The sequence below is a fragment of the Lolium perenne genome, chromosome 2, assembly GCF_019359855.2.
Source record: "Lolium perenne isolate Kyuss_39 chromosome 2, Kyuss_2.0, whole genome shotgun sequence".
In the NCBI taxonomy this organism is placed as follows: Eukaryota; Viridiplantae; Streptophyta; class Magnoliopsida; order Poales; family Poaceae; genus Lolium; species Lolium perenne.
The window spans coordinates 30,348,452-30,364,667 of NC_067245.2; the positions used below are offsets into that span (position 1 = coordinate 30,348,452).

General features: G+C 43.8%; 2 protein-coding genes across 2 annotated transcripts; one reads left to right on the forward strand and one right to left on the reverse strand.

The window, feature by feature from the left end:
- Positions 1 to 1,782: 1,782 nt before the first annotated feature.
- LOC127331663 (probable nucleolar protein 5-1) lies at positions 1,783 to 5,623 on the reverse strand. Its single transcript, XM_051357839.2, has 10 exons — positions 5,484 to 5,623; positions 5,282 to 5,372; positions 5,124 to 5,165; positions 4,452 to 4,631; positions 4,201 to 4,365; positions 3,816 to 4,016; positions 3,438 to 3,734; positions 3,072 to 3,272; positions 2,861 to 2,992; positions 1,783 to 2,478 (listed from the first exon to the last, which is right to left on the reverse strand). The coding sequence occupies exons 2-10, from the start codon at positions 5,357 to 5,359 to the stop codon at positions 2,092 to 2,094; spliced, it is 1,683 nt and encodes a 560-aa protein (XP_051213799.1). The 5' UTR covers positions 5,360 to 5,372; positions 5,484 to 5,623; the 3' UTR covers positions 1,783 to 2,091.
- Positions 5,624 to 13,550: 7,927 nt separating this feature from the next.
- Positions 13,551 to 14,909, forward strand: LOC139835435 (uncharacterized). Its single transcript, XM_071825289.1, has one exon. It carries the CDS (start codon positions 13,551 to 13,553, stop codon positions 14,907 to 14,909), a length of 1,359 nt encoding a protein of 452 aa, XP_071681390.1.
- The last annotated feature ends 1,307 nt before the right edge of the window (positions 14,910 to 16,216 follow it).

The following is a 16,216-nucleotide window of genomic DNA, read 5'->3' on the forward strand; positions in this document are numbered from 1 at the left end:
CCGTCTCCAACTCCGGCCGGCAAGGCCGCCGGAGCGGGGAGGGAGAGGAGCCGTGTCTCGGTCAGCTACTCTCAAGGGGGAGGGCACTGTTCACCGCTGAGAGCGGTGTAGGGGAAATGAGACTTCGTACACTGTTTACTAGTAGTACCGGCTACTACAGTAGCTAGCAATGTTGCTGCGTCTCATCTCCCTGTAATTACCAGCAATCGCCCTCTGTTACTGTTAAAAGGCTCAATTCCCGCAGAAATTGGGAAACTCTCTTCCTAATTCCAAAGAGCAATTTCTTGCATTTTCTCCAAACATTTTTTTTATTAACAGGGTTTTAAAGAAACCATAGTGTTTTGCTACAAGACCTCTGCAACACAACGCCAGCAGAACCACCAGGTTTAAGTTTAGAAAGACAATGAGAAAAGCAATGCCTGAATCCAGGAAACCTTTATTTTCTTTTACTCTTTTGCAGGGACAAGAAACCTTATTTTGAAATGAAATGAAATGAAATGAAATGAAGAACCATAAATATCCAGCTAAAAAGATACTGATGCAGTGATGCCGATTGGCATACAAATCAACTGGGGAATAAGGATACTGACACTTACTTCCTCCGTTCCAAATTGATCGACTTTACATTGTTTGTATCTAGACGTGTTTTAGTGCGTGGATATATACGGATCTGAACAAAGATGTCGATCAATTTGAAACCGAGGTGTACAAATGATGATCCGTTACCATCATGAGCAGTACACTGCAGTATTATTGAGTTTTTTTTTTCGTCCTCTGACGAGTATGAATGAACGATGGTCCTTGGTCCACTCTCCTCCTCTGGCCTCTGGGTATATCCTGTTGCACCTTGAGGCCTTGTTTACTTCTAGGGTATTTATGGGGATGGGAGGGGATTATTTCGTATCCCGGAAAATCCCCACTAGTCCGTTTACTTCTCCGGTTTTGAACGACATAATCCCGAGATATCCCCTCCCATCCCCACATTTTTTGCCTAAATCAAAAACTCTACATCATACTAGTGTATTTTTCGGGAAGGGTATTTGAGGGGATTGGGTGAACACCAAATCCCCTCCCATCCCCATACCTATTGGAAAGAAAAATACAAGAGAAGTAAACAAGGCCTGAATGACGATGATGGTCACCGGCAAGTGCCAAGGAAGAGGATCCAAGGAGTGAAAGGAACCGCACAGTGACTGACATGCTGGTCCGGACAATCTATCCCTCTTTCCCCCGTTTAGTTCAGTTTGATTTGGTCTTCTCTAACAAGTTGACTACTCATGGGAGAACAATCCAATCTCCCAACTGCTACGCCGTAAATGATTTTGCCAGGCACTACACTAGTTCTTGGCAGCTGGTGCATGGACAGATTCAGCTTTGATGCAGTATGTGTATAGGTGCTAGCTTAAGGATGGTTAGTTGTGTGATTGCATCATGGATTGGTTGCTGCAACTGCTGTGATTGAGAGATGGGATTTTACAATTTTAGGTAGGTTATCTACCAGAACCATACTGTGATGCTCCTTTTGACTCCCCAGGATCCAGTAGCTTTTCTCTTCAGGTCAATCTCTTGATGCTTGGGATGTTGAATTAAAATATTAGGGCAGCTAGTTACAGATACATTTGACTGTTAGCACAGCCTTAGAGGTACAGCATTTTATAATCAACAAGGATGGTGAACCAAAGACTAACATTAGAGGTGCAACAAAATATTGACCACTTGGGAGTGTAGTTTTCATCCTACACAGCAAGTCATTCATTGATAGTAAAACAGAAATAATAATACCAGATAAACATAGATAGCATATTTTATATCAGATGAACATGGCAAAAACTGATACATCACTCACCTACTACCTTCACAGAATGAACATTGCAGAATTTATGGATAAGACGAACATAAGATTGAGCATTCCACTTGTTACCATCACTACCAGGTACGTGCAAGTTCAGAAAAGTAGGCTTCGTTGCAGCTAGTCCTAATGTGACATTCCATTCTACAGGAATAGGAGGATGTCTCAAATCGGCGCTACTCAAAACTTTTAGATGACAGTACAGCATTACACCACAAATTTTGGCCATGTTTCTGTGCCACTCACTCATCGGCGTGCTTCTTCTTTTTCTTCTTCTCCTTCTTGGCAGATACATCGGTTTCCATGGGGGCGGCATCCTCCGTGTCCGATTTCTTCTTCTTTTTCTTCTTCTCGCCATCCGCATCAGCTGAAGGAGGAACCTCCTCACTGTCCTTGCTCTTCTTCTTCTTTTTCTTCTCTCCGCCGTCGGCATCAGCTGCTGGTGACTCCTCGGTGTCCTTAGATTTCTTCTTCTTCTTCTTTGACTTCTCCTTCTCCTGCTCGCCATCCTCTGCAGCTGTCTCCTTTGTAGGTTCTGCCTCTTCATGCTTCCTCTTCTTTGAAGCAACTTCTGACTTCTTTGGTGTTGCTTCAGTGGAGAGCACTAGATCTGCTGCTGGGTTGTAAGTCTGACAGTAACAAAAAAGAAAAGGTCAATTTAATCCAAACTCACTGTTCAAGTATAGTGGGGTAAATGTAATCACTACCACGACATACAAAACTTCCTTAAATGTTAAGTAACAAAAAATACATTACGTGCCTGGACTCTTAAAGCAGTACTTCAAGTTCTAAAAATATTTACAGTGATCACATGGACTCTTAAGTGGTTACCCAAAACAAGTATTGTTGGACATTACAATATACATATACAATATTAGACCTGCCAGGCTTTTGATAAATAACAAATCAGTATGACATCCTGATAGTTATCTTTCAGTGAAATATGAAAAATGACAATGTTAAACAAAACATCTACATGTAAAAACATAGAGCAAGTCACAAACGGCTTACTTTGGCGGGTGTGATTAAAGCCCCAGCACCCTTCCGGTCCTTCTCATATGCTTCTATCTTGGGCTTTCCTTTAGTGGAACCCGCAGACTTCCCTAATTCTTTACCCTCAAGGACGCGAAGCCGTGTTTCAAGCTGTTCAAACATTCAAATGTGAAAAACCGTATCGCACGTTTAGTGCCAAAAAATGCTTCCACACCACGGTAACAAGTACCTTGATCCTGCTCTCAAGACCCATGGAGTTATCGTCACCATCAGCAAGGGCATCATATCTTATGGCAAGTGCAGTCTTAGCAGCAAGTGATCGAGAGATCTTTCCCTTGTGCTTGGGAGCCGCCTGTCCAATCAATGATGCATGATAGATGAGACCGTACTTTGGTGTAGCATGCTTTGTCTTCAGAGCTCTGAACAAGGCCTGCAGACAAATAACTTGTTTGAGTCCCTGGCGGTAAAACAAGTACAATTGCAGCAAAAACCAAAACCATTTTCAACAACATAAGTATGACAGTAGTCCACTACCAGAACGTCAAAGTTCAGCCAGTAAAGAAGAAAGAGCAATTTAAAATCCAAAGAAGCACACCTTCTCTGCCCCCAGTATCTGAATAGTGCTGCCAGGCTGCTTCGCCAGATTCATCAAACTACCACCATGGGCAATAAGGCGAGCGCCAACAAGTTCACCAACAAGTGCAGTCAAGTTGGGAGCAATGGTATTCATCCTACTTTTCAGATAGTCATAGAGCTGGGCTCTGTACTCAGAAAGAGATAGGACTTGATCACACAGCTCTCTGATGTTTGAAAGGTCAAGATCATTAACTTCTGTTCCCATGGAAATTACAGCAGCCTCCTTCAGCTCCGCTTCCACGTCCTCTTCTAGTATCTGAAAAGGCAGACGCTATCACTAACTACCAAACTTTAGGCACGTGCAAGACACAAGTTTGGACGTGTGTAGACAATTTACCTCGGAGAAATCAAGGTTGACTGCATTAACACGATTGCCCATCAACTTGACAGCTTTCGCGTAATGAATATTATCTGCAACAATTTTTGTGAGCTCCGGGAAGTGCCAGCCATACCATTCACGAACCCTCATGGCATACGTGTTAAGCTCCTTGTCAAGATCATCCAACAAGCCAATGGCCTGAATGATCATAGTATCAACCTACACAATTGGCACATTCATAAGTACACTTTCTCTTCACTTGCAATTTGCAAACACAAAACAAAAAGCTCTCAAAAGAAGAGCTTGACAAGACCGCATTGCTAGTAGAAAATGAATAGTTTGGAACAGTGAGAATAAAAGATAGCCTCAGTAAGAATCACAATGATAGCAGTATCAAGCTCACCTTTTCAGGGCTGAACTTGAGCTTATACCTAGACAAGCTGTGGGACAACCCTAGGCTCATCGGACCTAGATCATGTTCAGCTAGTCCAGACATAAGTTCAGTGAGCTGACTCCTGAGCCCCCTCATCAGTTCCATGACAGCACTGTTGTGAAGGCAATCAATTTTCTGCAGAACCACAAAACCAAATTTGTCAGTGAAACATTGGTACCGATGATTTCATTTGATTTAAACAGCTGAGGCCCTAAACTCACCAGCTTCTCTTTGATAGCGTTGCCAAGCTTAGAATCGGCAACAGCCAATGTTTCGCCATCGCAGTGCTTCGTCAGAAACTTGCGCAGGCCCTTGCTAGGCTTGCTATCAATCAGCAAAGTTGCGGCTGAAAGAGCATCGGAAGTGTTCTCAAACTTGTTGAACGCCTTGAGCTCAACCACCTGATATAAAATCCATTACAGAAAGCGAGCCATGATATCAGGAAAACAACGAGGACCATTACACACACTAAACAGAAAGCATGCCAAAATATACAGTATCACAGGCGGATGAACTAAGCCTCCCACGTTAATTTAGCTGCCAAGTAGTGATCATATAAAGCCTATACAAATCATCTGATAGGGGATCCATCCAGCCAGTCAATATACTAAACTAAGTGTGCAATAATCATCATGGAAAAAACGTTAAACTTGAAGGCTGAAATTCCTCTCACCGCTAGCATTTGAGAAGGCAAGAACTTGCCTTGACCTAAAGAGCACATACAAGGTGTAACTTATGTAATTCAAAGTGGCACCCTATAAACTCCATGTGTGTGCATTTTTTTCCTCCAATAACAAGTTGTGTGGCTGTGGGATTGACTAATTATAGAACAGCAGCAGTATATTACGATATTAACAGCATAAACTCAAGACAAGAGGCTCGCATCATCCAACCTTTCTCGCCTTGTCCGACGAGGCAAAGTCCTTCCACAGATCCTGCAACCCAAAACCACAGCAAACCACTATTAGCCAACAAACCGGAACCAACACCTCGAACATACGCGCACGCGCAGACGCAAGTACAGAAACAGAGACGTGGCGGAGGCAATCACCTCGACTTTGCTGAGCTTCCCCTCGTCCAGCACCTTGAAGAGGGCGAACCCGGCGGGCGTCTCGAACAGCACCAACATCTCCTCTTCTCACCTATCAGAAACCAAGAACGCACGCGCGCGTCAGCCACACGAACGAGACCGGCGAGACACCGCGGGAAGGAAGGGCGCCCGCGGAGGCGGCGGCGGCGGGAGGGGTTGGTACCTGCTTCGGAAGGTAAGCGGCGGAGAAGGGAGGTGGCGGCGGCGCGGGGAGAGGAAAGAAGGAGGCGCCGCGCGAGGAGGGGAGAAGGAGAAGGAGAAGGCGGCCAGGGTTTTAGGGCTCGCCTTATATTGGCCGAGCGAGCTGCCGTGCGTGCCTGCAGAGGTTTATCGCGGCCCACCTTGGCTCCGCGACGGGCTGCCCTGTTGTGGGCTGTCATTACTGGGCTGGCCCAATAATTTGTCGGGCCGAAACGGTGCATGGTGGTGAGAGGATGTTGAGACGTGCCCGTGTCTGATACTCTTTTCTAAACGTGAATAGGCGTTAGCTTTGGGTTGAGGGTTTTTGGTCGGAAATTCAATTCGGCTCCCGGGTGCGTATGCTCCCTCTACCAACAAAACATATTTCGAAGTGTGGAAAAATTTTGACAAAAAATTCTACATGTACATCTCCATAATATATGTGTATGCGTCAAGTTTCACAAAAAATTAATATTTTTTGTGGCCTATGTAAAAAAGAGAAAACTTATCCTGTGAAAAGTATTGTTTTCAGCACTGTTTTTTGTCTTTTTTACACACGTCACATGATAAGTTCATTTTTTATGAAACGACTTTGTGAGCGCGTAGCACGTAAAGTTGTACGTGCGAATTTTTTGTTTCAATTTTTTTAAAATTTAAAATATGTGTAAGATACAATTCAAAATATAGGGAGCATATGATCCCATGTTCCAAAACACCACTCCCGTTTTTGGTAGGGTTTAAAGTAACTTTCTGTTTTTGTGCGTGAATTTTTTTTTAATTAAACACATATATATTAAGCTAGCAAGCCGCCTCATTAAAAACCTTTCAGTCCCCTTAGGTACCCTGGTAAGGAAAAGAGTGCGTCTGATAATTGCTGCCGATAATCATTCAATGGTTACATCGTTTAGGAGCCTATCAAGGAGGAAGCTAGGGGGATCATCGTCCCAATTACAAGAGATCTTATTGGAATAACTATATACCTAGCTAACTCATGGGCTACCTGGTTTGCTTCTCTAGGGCAGAGCTTAAAAGAGACTTCTCCAATATTTGTAATTTTGTCTATACACTCTGGGTAGATTGACGCTGATTCATTCCACCATCTTTGTTCTCCGGTGAAGGCTTCAATTATTTCACTAGAATCTGATTGTCGCTGATTTATTCCACCATCTTTCTGTTTTTGTGCGTGAATTCTTGGTTACAAACAGTTCAATTGGGATAAATCATGGGGGCTATTTTCTAGGCACTAGAACTAATAGAGCAATGTGAATGGGCATGTATTTTGGTATGATAATATTGACAGTGCAACATGGTCACCTTTGGTGCTAGAGGACATTATTGAGGGGATAGGTTATGAAATGCATGGACGGATCAAAGTTCATTACTGTATCCCAATGCCTCTCACTTAGCAGGAATGGTCTGAGAGTTATCGATGAACAATATGACACATATTAAATAGTTACCTTTTAGTCATTTGGGCATAACTTTATTTATCTGTATTTGTGTCATGATGAGAGTTTGAGTGCTATGAACTGGGATGACGATGTTGTACAGTTTCTTCTATTGAACGATCTGTCCCTAGTCATTAGCCCTATCAAACCAAATGCAATGTTTGAACCAGTTTTAATCTGCAAGTGAAGTTGTAAATGCAGTTGAAGAAGAACTAGTCCCTATACAAGTTGCCTATGCTGATTAGGATTGTGTTGCTGGTAGAACTAGGATGAGCAAGAGGAAAGCCAGTGTTGTTGATCTGGATGACAAAGAAGCAGAAGCAGATGTTACTGACATTGAAAAAGATTCAAGGCATATTGTTCATTCTGACTTTGTGATAGGTGAATATGATGATGATCTTTTTCGAAGATAGTGTTGATGAGGAGGATGATTGCAATTACATTAAGGAGAAGTCAGAGAGGCTAGACATCACTGTGGGAGCCAGGATTTTTAGATTCGATATGCAAAGTTATAAAAAAATAACACAACAATACAAATTGTTGGTTTCTGAGTGTCACTATCTACTACACCAATGCAAATTGTTGGTTAAATTAGATTGAGCGTTCACCAATGAAAATTATTAGTTAAATAAGATTGAGTGTACAAGCTAAGAACAAAGTAATTTTATCCTCTATTCTCAAGTGACAGCGAGAGAAGATTTAAAAATAAGAAGATATAGATTAGCATCATCCCCATGCTTCGGCAACATGTATAGTAATATGCATCAATGCGTCGGCGGTTTGACGTCATAAGTTTCACCAAGTGAACACACCCTACTTTACTTCTTGTTTCAGCGTATCGGTCGGCTTCCATGCAGTAGAGTCTTGCGTCGGGACTCGGGACAACACGAGGCAAGGCACTGGATTCTATAATACATCATGTGGTCGATAGCAGTCCCGTGACAGGCCAAAGTGAATGTTGCAGGTTGAAAAGAGGCTACCATACACATACATGTATCTATGGGCATAAATACTGAAAAACTTTCACAAAAAATATTGGGTATGCATTGCATACCCTTGAATTATCCTAGCTCCGCCCATGCAACTCAGAATATAATGCCTTTTCTTTGTTGGTCCACACAAAAGCATAATTTGGAAAGGGTTCAATTCCACGTTAGGTCAGTAACAACCTAATTTGGGAAGGTAGGGTGTCTCAATGATGCAAAAACATGCCAAATTTTATTCGCTTCGAAAAGCATTGTCCTCTAGGGGTGTTACCCCTCATCATGTATTTCAGCCTTTCAGTAGCAAGTTAACATTGAAAGAACACAATGTCCTCCTAGCACATGGAGTATGCAGTACTAACAATGGACTAATATACATACACGAATAATGGTAAATATAATCCAGTAATTGTCGGCGGCCATAATATTGAGAAGTCTCTTTTATCTGCATTGCCTTCCTTCACACCTTCAGTTCAAGGTTAGGTCTGTTTGTACAGAAGCAAAAAAAATCATTATACTAGCAGCATCAAATAGCACTTGAGTGAGGATGTGCAGATGTTAACAACATTAAATACCTAATATAATAAATTATATATAGTGATCTATGTAGAATACCGAGTATACCAATATGGCAAGGGTCACTACCATGCCATCACAACTAGACTAGTGAGGGGGGTTCTTTAGATCAAGAGTGGGAAGGGTTAGGTGGAGCCTCAAATCTGATGAAGAATACAACAATTGCAACTCATAATGTAAAATGTAATTCTTGTTGGTCCGCATAACATCCAATTTGGAAAGGCTGGGTGCCTCAAAGCTGCAAATTCAATACATGGTAGCACTTTCAAAATAGTCTCTGAATTATAGAAAACTTAATGATAAAAGATAGCCTAATTGGTAGTGACTCACATATGGAAACTATCTTGAGATCACAATCCTAACAAGTGGGCAGAGCAAAGCATTACAATTCACACTTCACGGGTCACAAAAGAATGGTATTAGAGGAAGAAGAAAAATTCAATATATGGAACCAGTGACATCCTGTAGCTTGATTGAATGAAATATAATTTCAGATGTGCAATTGACCTCCTTGAGAGTAGTACTCTTAAAAAAACAAATTGTGCAGGGACCAATATGATTGACAAATAAATATATAAACTATGAAAAGTATTTCTAACAAATTTCTCTTCGAGAAACTCTTTTTGGGGAAATAAACGGACACTGAAAACTCGTAAAAATAATTTATGTATATAACATCAACATGAGTTCTGGGAGGCACTTCTACAAAAGAAAAATACATGGAACAACACCACACACAAGTTGAAGATACTAGCTACGGATTAGCGGAAGGGTCTGTTTCATACATTACCATCATAGTTTACTTACATGAATTAATCAAATAGAATTTCCATTTGCTACCTTCACCAAAACAAAGCCTTACATTGGTACACAACGGATAAAATAGAGCATATGAATAACCCACTCCTCTTGAGGCCTACCACTCATAGTGGTTTTGATAGATAAATTCGTATCAGCCTAATCACGGGAATGACTAAACATAAATAGTGCATACTAGGTTTCAGTTGATGATCTCTCCATTAGTATCTGGTTGGTAAATTTGTGACTGGCATCAAAGAAGAGCCGTGCTAAATTTAAATATACTTAGTAAAGCTAGCATCTATCAATAGCCGAGAAAGCAATTTCTCTTGTAGGTATAACTGGGATGCACCAAAAAATTGTTTGGGATAACATTGTTAAGAGGCTAATAATGTAGTACAAAAAATAAGTTTCATTAATTTAGAGGATCATATGGCTCGTAGACATACGAGAAGCCAAAAAAGAGGGGAAGGTATATACCTCAACAATCCGCCACCGTGAGTCCTGATTTTGTGCCCGCCTGGTCCTTCCTCCAGATATCAAATGCCAAAGCTGGAATGATAACAAAGCAAGCTACGGCATGGAGGCCAAATGTCCCCACATCCGCGATCAAGGAACCAATCCTTTGTCCGTGAGATATTGATTTCTCCACATGTGGGGACATGATCATTGTCACAATACCAGCGACAATTAGCAGGATGCATGCCAAATCTGCAGCGAACCCAAGGACCGCGACGCGAGGAAACTTGCATAGCTCCCGAGTTGACTCCCACGTGATTTCTCCAAAGATGTTCTGAGGAGGACAACAATTTCAGCGAAATCGCAGGGATGGACTACGCCATGGTTCGAAAATGAAAGGATGCATATGAAGTGATAAGCCCACATGAAACACTATTACTAGTCATATGGACAACTTGAGTTATGTATGGCAAGTTAATTCTAGTGCAATAATGTACAAGCTTAGCCACTGATCTATGGAATCTAGCTAGCGTTGTAATTTTATCGAAGTAAAGATCACAGGAATTTATTTGCAGGATAGTACCTTCTTGAACTCAGAACCAGATCCAGATACAACTGCAACCAGGTAGGCCAGGCACAAGCCGCATAGAAAAATAGCTAGAAGCGCGAGGAAGAGAGAGATGAGGCAGATGGAGAACTTGAAAGCCACGTGCGTGAACGACTCGAGAAAGACGAGGGGGGCGGAGCCCTTGCGGCAGGCGTGGTGTGCGACAATCGTTGCAGCCATGCCCGCGGAGATGACCCAAGTGGCCGCGAAGCCTAGGTAGGGGAGCGCTGGGGCCGCGAGGCGGACGACGCGCACGAGCCCCAATATCGGGGTGAGGATGAAGCGCACGAACGCCATCACCATGACGATGATCCGTGTCAGTGGTGGCGACGAAGGCGGTGAGGGCTTCACGGCAGCGTCAACGATGGCCATCGAAAATTTGGAATGTGAAACCCTAGCTCCTAGAAGCTTTCTCTCTCTCTCGATCTCGAAAGGGCTGAGTGGTTGGGTGGGCAGCGGAGTGAGGGGCTTGTGGGAATGGAATTAGCGAAGAACACAAGATGTGATTTTAAGGCGAAAGCTCTTTGCTTCCGTGGTGTTCTAACCTACTGGATTTGGTTTAATTAATGAAAATAATTAAAAGTGTGAAGCGGTTTAATGTGCCGTGTGGTACTACCTGGCACCTGGCAGAACCACCGCGGTGACGTGGGGCGCACCGAATAAGGAATGCCGCGAGCAAGCGGGGTGGCGTGCGCACGGAAGCGATCGATCGACAGCCACAACTTTGGCCGCATCCGTACGTAAGCGATCGCTCCCACGAATCCATCTGCCCTCCAAAAACGTTTTGTTTCTCTCTCTATCACCACTACTCCATGGCTGCATCGCACTCCTCAAGACTCTCTCTTTTAAATTGAAGGAAGCCTTGCTTTAAATAATAAAATTATGCGCCCGAGAGATACAAGAATGTTAAAACAGCTTACAACACAACGCCCAACTCAAACACACAAGATAAACTAGAAATGCAGCTTGAGCCGGCGATGTCCTCCTCGCAAGAGCGCCAAGACAGTAGCATAGCAGCATCAGGTAAGCAGTGGCATTGAGGGCAGCAAACAGTGATCACCAATGGTGTCAACGAAGGAACACCTTCCTTGTCCATCGCCGAAGAGAGTCCCAACCCTCTCGCCCTGGATCGCAGGGCGTCGTACCGTCGACGGTGGAGATGTTCACCCTAGAACAAGGAGATCAACATTCCAGGAAAACCAACCGGGCAGAAGTCGGTTGCAACTCAGCAGTGGCGGAGCCAGGATTTTTAGATTGGATATGCGAAGTTATAAAAAAAATAACACAACAATACAAATTGTTGGTTTCTGAGTGTCACTATTTACTACACCAATGCAAATTGTTGGTTAAATTAGATTGAGCGTTCACCAATGAAATTTGTTGGTTAAATTAGATTGAGTGTACAAGCTAACAACAAAGTAAATTTTATCCTCTATTCTCAAGTGACAACGAGAGAAGATTTGAAAATAAGAAGATATAGATTAGCGCCATCTCCATGCTTCGGCAACATTTATGGTAATATGCATCAATGCGCCGACGGTTTGACGTCATAAGTTTCACTAAGTGACACTCTACTTTAGTTCTTGTTTTAGCGTATCGGTCGGCTTCCATTCACTAGAGTCTTGCGTCAGGACTCGGAACAACACGAGGCAAGGCACTGGATTCTATAATAGATCATGTGGTCGGTAGCAGTCCCGTGGCAGGCCAAAGTGAATGTTGGCCAAGGTTAGAAACACACAGAACTCGGGAGGGCACAAGAGGCTACTCGTCTTGATTTTTTTTGCTTAGTTCTACACATTGAAAAGAGGCTACCATACACATACATGTATCCAAATACTGAAAAACTTTCACAAAAATTATTGGGTATGCATTGCATACCCTTGAATTAGTCTGGGCGGAAGCTCCGCCCAGACATGGAAGGCAAAGAAAATGTTTGTAAGGAAGAGAACCTGGAGGAATAGGACCTATGGGGTCCAGATTCAAATGAAGAAGCAGTGGCAATGAGAACCAAAATATTTAAAGAAATTGACTTGGCTGATCCAAAGTTTGAGACTTGGATGATTTTTTGAGTCAGTTGAGTTGTTAATTAAGAAGAGAAATCACTGCATAAAGTTGCATCAACAGGAAGGGTATCAAATAGCCAATAAATGGCAGGAAGATGGTTTGTATGTTCAGGTGACTGCAAGTGGTATATCGTGGGCTTCGTATGACAAAATTAGCAAGGCCTTTAAAATTAAGAAATATATTCCTGAGCACACACTTGCAGTAGCACTATGGAGGTGCATGGGTTCACTTTAAATATCTTGGCAAAGAAATATGTTGAGAGCTTAAGGGTTGACCCTTACATGAATATAAAGAACTTTTCAAGAATAGTTCAGGAGTGGAATATGACTCCTAACAGATCAAAGCTGCCGAGGACTAAGAGGTTGGCAATCAAGGTCATTTATGGAGATGAAGAGATAGAACATAACATTTAGGTGATTTGCACCGATGTTACATATATTATTGTGTAATATTGGATACATTACACCAAAATGTTGGATGGATTGCAGAGAATTGTTGTTTACCAATGTCATATTTTAAATGTTACATACATAGAGGAAAAATAATACATTTGGATATTTTTTGTACCGTTAGAAAAAAAGTTGTACCATTATTTCACGACTAAATAAAAAATGATGGAAACCGATGTTAGATACTATGAAAAAAGTTGTTACATATGAACCATTTTTACACCACGGTCGGACGCGCCACTCACTTAAATTGGTCTAACGGTCAGGAAGAGGGTTGATAGATGGTCTTTTTACAACCGGAGCGATGGCCTTAAATACACGCCGCACTAGGGAATTTTTCGGAAAGAGGTAAACTGCGGTACCCACCAAAAGTTTACGAAATTTCAGATTTTTGGAATAATATTTCAGATTTTTGTTGTTCAAATTTTAATACTAAATTTTATCCAGTCCCATTGTGGTCATTTATCTGCCCAACAAACACCGCCAATAGATTCGCGAAAAAAAAATAACACCGCCAATTGTGCCAGGTAATTGTACGTCTCAAATCCATGATTCCGTGACTGATACGCCGAACCGAAGAATCCATATCCGACCTCGCTCGTGAATAATCTAGGCCGTGTCTCTCGGCTATACGGTTACTGCTGTACGAAGCTTGGATCTATTCCAATGGAGCAGCTCGAAGAGATGTGCGTAGATGTAAATCTCGACGAGGGCCTCGCCACCGAGATCCTCGTCCGCCTACCAGCGAGGTCGGTCCTCCGATACCGCGCCATCTGCAAGGACTGGCTCCGCATCACCGCATGCCAGTCCTTCCTCCGAGCGCACGCACGCCGTCGCCCGCTCGGGGTCCTTTTCTACACCAGAAGGACGGTGGTACAACGACAAGAATTGGATGGCGCCGCGGGGCCACGGTGGCCGGGCCGACGGTGGGATGCTGCACGACAGCGCTGGCGTTTCCCGCGTAGCCCCATGATCCAGGAGGTCGAAGATCGATTCTTCGCCATAAGTAAGGATCACAGATCCAATGACTCAGGCTACGTGGAGCTGGACGCTCTGTCCATCACCGCCCACCGGCCGGCCTCGGGGGAACGTCTAGCGCGCTACCCATCGAACTGCGTCCTGCTTGCCTCCCTCGACGGCCTCCTCTTGCTCCGCAGCAGTAAATCCGTCTTGCACTGCCAGCACCTGGTGTGCAACCCTCTGACCCGGCAGTGGAGCGACCTCCCGCCGCTGATCCGCGATGCCGGCGTCGACGCACGGCAGCGAGAGTCCGGCTTCTACTTCCACGAGCCGTCCGGCGAGTACCGGCTCCTGTGCCACGTCACGTTCTGTCAGCCGCGGCCGGAGAGCTGGGCCTACTACGTCTTCTCGGCCGGAGCGGACGAGCCGCGGCGGCTGAACGCGGAAGCAACTCCCATGTGGAACACCGTCGTCACCACCCTACGGTCCCACCCGTCGCTAATGAAACCGGCTTTCTACGACAACTTGATGGCGCCGGCGGTTCTTCACGGGCACCTGCACTGGATGCAGCACATAGAGGCCGGCTTCACCGGCCAGATTGTGGCGTTCGACACGGTGACCGAGGTGTTCCGGCAGATGGCTCCTCCGCCCATGACCCACAACGATCCGGAGCACTCGCACCTGCTTGTCGCGAATGGGTCCCTCATGGCGTCGGAGCTGGACCAACTGTTCGTGGACCTCTGGGTGCTCCAGGGCTATGACGGCAGCGCCGCGCCGGGGACGTGGGAGCGCCATGTCCGCATCGAGGTGCCGTGTCACACCGACAACAGGCTGCTGATAGCAACGGGCGGCGACGGAGGGGACGTGATCCTGGGCACCCCCGGCGGCGTGGTAGTGTACAACGTGAGGAGCGGCACGGTCAAGCAGGTTATGGACATCGACGCTTCGAGAAGCGACACTGGTGTTTCCCCGTCGCGGGTTGTGTTTAGGGAGAGCATCGTGCGGCACCGCTTCTTTGAGGCGAGGCCGCATCCCGGTTTGCGGTACTTCAGCTTCTGTTCATGAGTTTGATGTGGTCAAATAAGATCGAAAAGTTGTGACCAAATTCTTGCATGAAGATCACGGCTAGAATAATTAACATGTCAACATGTATATCTCCACAATATACATGTGTTCATCAAGTTTTGCGAGGAACCAATATTTTTATATTTTTTATGATCTACGTAAAAAAAGAGAAAAAATATCTTCTGAAAAGGCATATTTTTTACATTAAACTTTGTCTTTTTACACATGCCACACGCCCACACGGCAAGTCGATTTTTCATGAAACGAATTTGTGAGCATGTAGCACATGAAGATATACGCATAATTTTTTCTTTCAATTCTTTTGAAATTTCAAAATATGTGCAACATGCATTTCAAAATAGAGGAAGCATATACCCCCATATATCAAAACACCACTCCATATGTCAATGTTTTTTTAGGGAGAAGACATAGCAATGCTGATGGAAAGACAAATTCACACTTGACTACTTTATTGTTGTACTTAATTAAATACCGCTGTAGTGATTTACATTGCTTTATTTGTTTAAGCCATTTTGTCCTCATATCCCTAACTTTCAGCAAAATAAAAAAATTAAGGTACACCTCAACCAAGAAAATTAATCAGAAATTAACCTAAGAACTAATTCAGGAGGGTCAGACTGCCAACAACTCGGATCTGCATAATGATGAAGTTGTGTCTTTACACAACACAATGTGGCTTGCATAGTAGCTAACTATATAGTGAATTAGTTTAGTATTTTTATACATAACAATATATACACAAACATAAGGAAAAAAACATATGTGTTTCATTGAAAGGGCGATCAAAAACCCAACCAAATGGTGGAGTCCAAATAGCAATCAAAATTTATTGAAGCTCTTATCATGGGAGTGCAACACATGCAATAGATTGATCCGCGAGCAGTTCACATGGTGAGACTACTCTAGCCTTTAGGTGTATCGGATATCCATATACGCGGTGTGCGGCCCAGAGGCAACGAAGGATCATTAAATGATGTACGGCAGGATTGGACTCGAAAGCACTGACGTTGTATTATACATGGACGGAGCCGCGTGAACAGCGTGTACGCAATAAATGCCGGGAGCTGTTAGCGACCATATTCATGATGAAGTACAGGTCGGGGCAGTCGGCGGAACAGGAACAGGATGTTTTGAACTAGCCTCTGCCACAACTTATTTGAGAACAAAACTGCTGGTTTGCTTTCGTGTGAAGATGTTTGCCTGCGGCTGTCAAAAGAGAAGTCTTGGACCTATGTCAGGTGTTTGTCATCCGTTGGATGCTCCACGTACCAACGGCATCGACTTTG

Coding starts and splice junctions, on each gene's coding strand:
- LOC139835435 (XM_071825289.1), top strand. CDS start 13,551: ATGGAGCAGCTCGAAGAGATGTGCGTAGATGTAAATCTCGACGAGGGC.
- LOC127331663 (XM_051357839.2), bottom strand. CDS start 5,359: ATGTTGGTGCTGTTCGAGACGCCCGCCGGGTTCGCCCTCTTCAAGGTG. Junction 4,017..4,200: donor TCAAGTTCAGCCCTGAAAAG/GTGAGCTTGATA, acceptor CCAATTGTGTAG/GTTGATACTATGATCATTCA. Junction 2,993..3,071: donor GTCTTGAGAGCAGGATCAAG/GTACTTGTTACC, acceptor ATGTTTGAACAG/CTTGAAACACGGCTTCGCGT.